Consider the following 3,921-nt stretch of genomic DNA (forward strand, 5'->3'; position numbering starts at 1 on the left):
AATTTTCTCAGGCTCGTAGCCTTTGATGAGTAATACTAAACTTAATAAAATTTATATATTTAGAATCAACATTATAAACCCATTCTTTTGATACATTTATTGACATCAAAATTTTGTTTTTAAAAGTTTCGATCTCTATTGAGCCGTATCGCTTGTTTTTTTATTGTTTTTTTTTTATTAAGTATATGTTATTACTTATATGAAGGGGCTCTCCCCTTAGTAAATAACACGCTCTTTAAGTTAAAAGTAAAAAAAAATTTTTATTAACAAAACGCTGAATCACAAAGGCCGTTTAATTAGAATAGATAGCTCTTTTGAAAGCACTAAAAAAAAAAACTGTAGCGTAAAAAGCGAGGTATTGACTTGGGGGAGAACCCCCTCACATACGTTATAATTTCTGTTCGTTTTAAGTTCTAATATTCCTTCTTACATTTCAGCTGAAAAAACTTGTTTTTTTTTATTTAACTTCTGATCGTTTCTTAAATAATGCTTGGAAATCCGGCGCCCCCTTCATAGAAATGTCCCTTCCCCCAAAGAAACATCCTCCACGGAAATATTCTCCAGAGGAATCCCCTCCTCGAGCCCCCCCCCCCCCCTCCAGAAAAAATCCTTCCTGAAAATGGTTGTATACTTCCCAATAACCAATAAATAATGCTGGCAAGTCCGGCGCCCCCTTCATGGCAATTTACCTTCCCCCATGAAAACTTCCTTCATGGAAAGATCCTTACATATAGCCCCCGACCCTCTCCTTCCCCCACCTACCAGAAAAAATCTCCTCTGAAAAAGTCTGTATACTTCCCAATAACCAATACTATATGTTAACATTGAGTAAAGTTCATAACTTTCAGCCCTCCCCCTGGGGACTTTGGGGGATCAAGTCATCCTAAAAGAAATTTGTATCATATTTTCGACCATTCTGAACAAAATGGCTATCTCAAAATTTTGATCGGATGGCTTTGGGAAAAAAATAAGCATGGAAGGGGGCCCTGTGAGCTTCAATTTTTTTTGGTCTATTAAAAAGAGCACTATAACTTTTATCCTCAGTTTCAATGAGTCAATTAACTTTATTCTATGACCGCGTGTACGATATGATCACCTATGGGGAACAAAAAAAAAAACAAATAAACACGTATCTGGGATATTTCTTCTGGCAAAAAAAGGAAAATACAAAATTTTTGTCGATAGGTGCTTGAAACCTCTACAGTAGGGTTCTCTGGTACGCTGAATATGACGGTGTGATTTTCATTAAGGTTCTATAACTTTTAGGGGGTCTTTCCCCCTTTTTTCTAAAATCAGCCAAATTTTCTCAGGCGCGTCACGGTTGATGGGTAGAACTAAACTTAATTAAACTTATATATTTGAAATCAGCATTGAAATCTGATTCTTTTGATATATCTATTGGTATCAAAAACCCGTTTTCTAGAGTTTCGGTTACCATTGAGCCGGGTCGCTCCTTACTTACAGTTCGTTACCACGAACTGTTTGATAGTTAGTTTAAATTGCAATCGCTCAAAACTTGTTTCGGTTTTGCTGAGTTCTAGACTTGGTGGACGAACTAAAGTTCTACCATTTTTACGCTTTAAACTTCCCCCAAATTTGCGTGTCAAATATTTTGCAGGTGGAAATTATTGCAACTATACAGGTGTTTGTTTCCTTCAGTACCATGATCAATGGCTTTTTGGAAGGGATTTCCACAACCAAACTGTGTTCTGTCAGTTAAAAGTGATACAGGCGTGGAATAAAGTTGTTACTTGGGCATAATTCTTTGCTTGGTAGTTGAATTGTTGAAAATCAGACCGCAGTCTAGTTAGGTCATCAAAAGTAATGTTGTGACACTTCCTTTTTTGGGCTGGGGGACACGATTGTTATGTCTTCTCGAGGCTACTAATGTTTAAAATGTATACCAAGTAGTTCATTACCTGGGAATGAAGTAAAAATTGGGTTTTCTTTAGTCCCCCTCCTTCTTTCTCCTTCCCAGACAAAATTGAAATGAAATCTCTGCAACTGTAGGCAAAGAAAACGTGTGTAATTAAGTATTAAAACTGTGAGGTGATATGACGCAGAGTTTTTGTAACAGCTTAATTAAGGCTTGATGTCAATAAAATTAGCAAACTGAACTTGGATAAGTAAAAATACTATTAAATATCGGCACATTTTTTCATTTTAAATTATAAATAAACTATAGACTGCACAATTTTGTGCTTAAAAACTAGCGGAAAATGCACTCATCCAATTTAATAAATTTAGTCAGGTCTGTCGTTTTGATGGATTCTAGTAACTGAATATTTTTTTTATTTTTCAGAAGCATGCAAAGCTTTCAATCATTTACTCCTGCGTCAACTAACTACTTTCCAGTTTCTTCTGCTCCCATTTTCTGTGGACAAGAGGCTGCAAATCAAAACCCCCATCTCTTTTGGGTCAAATACGAAGCTTCACCGGTAGACTTTGGTAACCAGCTTCAACCAACTCCTGTGGTCACACCTTTAGCTGTGCCCTACCCAGGGCAACATGTAACTCCTTTCACTAGTCATTTTGATGAGAAAAGTTTATATTATGTTCAACAACAGTATATACCTGTGAGCCATGGAAATCTGCACGGAGAGATCTTGCAGGAAGAATATATGTCCACAAACTTGTATTTCCCGCCTTCAGGTGCGTCTGCTCCGCAGCAAATGGCTTCGCCCGCTTATACTGATGAAGTGATTTTCGTCCAAGAGCATCTAGTAACAGGGCAGGGCTTTCACATTGTTAATCATTCACCTCCTGCAGTCCCAATGGCTCAGATGATTATCCCGCAGAATTCCCCTTACATGAGTAACAGCTACGCAAATCCTAAGCATGGAAATGGGTTCTGCAATAATAGCAGCCGGAATTTTAGTAATTTAGAGCTTGATTCGGAAAAGACCCTCCTAAGCTTAGAATCTGGGATGGAAAATTGTACCTTAAACTATTCCCCTGATCTCATTCCCAAGCAAGGACAAGGCCTTAGCGGAAATGCAATAGGGTCAATAATTCGTTCAAAATGTCAACCTGGTTCCCCAGGAACTGCCACTATTGAGCTAGATTTGGAATCTGTCATTGACAATAAAACCATCAGTGGGAATTTTCCAGTTTTACAGTAAGTTTACGTTCATTCTTTTTTCTTTTATATATATTTGTTTACATTTATTTATGTATTCTGGAAATGTGCGAACTCATGCTAAGTATCAGTCAACATTGGATAAAACCAGGTTTCTTTTTTTATTTCTAAAGAAACCTACATAATTTAATGTTTTTATGTCAACTCTCAATAATAAGAGTAAATATATCAGAAGCAGGAAAAAACAAGTTTTTTGGGGGGGTAAAATTTTATGTATGATCTAACGTCCTTATCGACAAGGGTATACCAGGGTTGCCACCACAACAAAATAAAAATCACTAACTTTAAACCATAAAAGTCACCAAAAATCACCAGCAATTCACCAAAATCACCATAAAATTATTATCAATAATGATAGGCTTTACATCAAAAAGAAACGTTTGGCACCCTGAGGTAAGACATTATGTTTTTCAAAGGCCTTCAACTACTTCAAGAAAGAGAATTTATACCAAGAAGGAAGAGAATTAATGGCTGGGAATTCCAACCAAAAGCTGAAATGGTGATCTAAAATCCTGTTTCTGGACATAAAAAGAGCCTTTTTATTTATTTAATTACTATTTTATCTTTCTTTGTCTTTACTTTCCAAAACTTTCATTCTCTTATGTGCAGAATTTTGACGTGGCACAAGCCTGACTAGATATGTTTCATAGTTGATTAACCTTAGCCTTAGATCCTCCAAAGCCAAGAATGGCGCATAGGGCGTCTACGAAGCCTTGCCAGGCATCTCGGAACTGAGCTGCAGTCGTGACATCCTTCGATCGTGTTGATACTACATTGAATTT

General features: G+C 36.8%; 1 protein-coding gene across 1 annotated transcript; it reads left to right on the plus strand.

The window, feature by feature from the left end:
• Positions 1–2,400: 2,400 nt before the first annotated feature.
• On the plus strand, positions 2,401–3,122 carry LOC148938390 (uncharacterized). Its single transcript, XM_089107832.1, has one exon. The coding sequence runs from the start codon at positions 2,622–2,624 to the stop codon at positions 3,120–3,122; it is 501 nt and encodes a 166-aa protein (XP_088963958.1). The 5' UTR covers positions 2,401–2,621.
• The last annotated feature ends 799 nt before the right edge of the window (positions 3,123–3,921 follow it).

Source organism: Artemia sp. Qi Xiang Cuo, unplaced genomic scaffold (genome assembly GCF_049724085.1).
Source record: "Artemia sp. Qi Xiang Cuo unplaced genomic scaffold, ASM4972408v1 HiC_scaffold_3418, whole genome shotgun sequence".
NCBI lineage: Eukaryota > Metazoa > Arthropoda > Branchiopoda > Anostraca > Artemiidae > Artemia > Artemia sp. Qi Xiang Cuo.

Excerpts from the sequence above, each read along its gene's own strand:
- LOC148938390 (XM_089107832.1), top strand. The coding sequence starts at position 2,622 with ATGTCCACAAACTTGTATTTCCCGCCTTCAGGTGCGTCTGCTCCGCAG.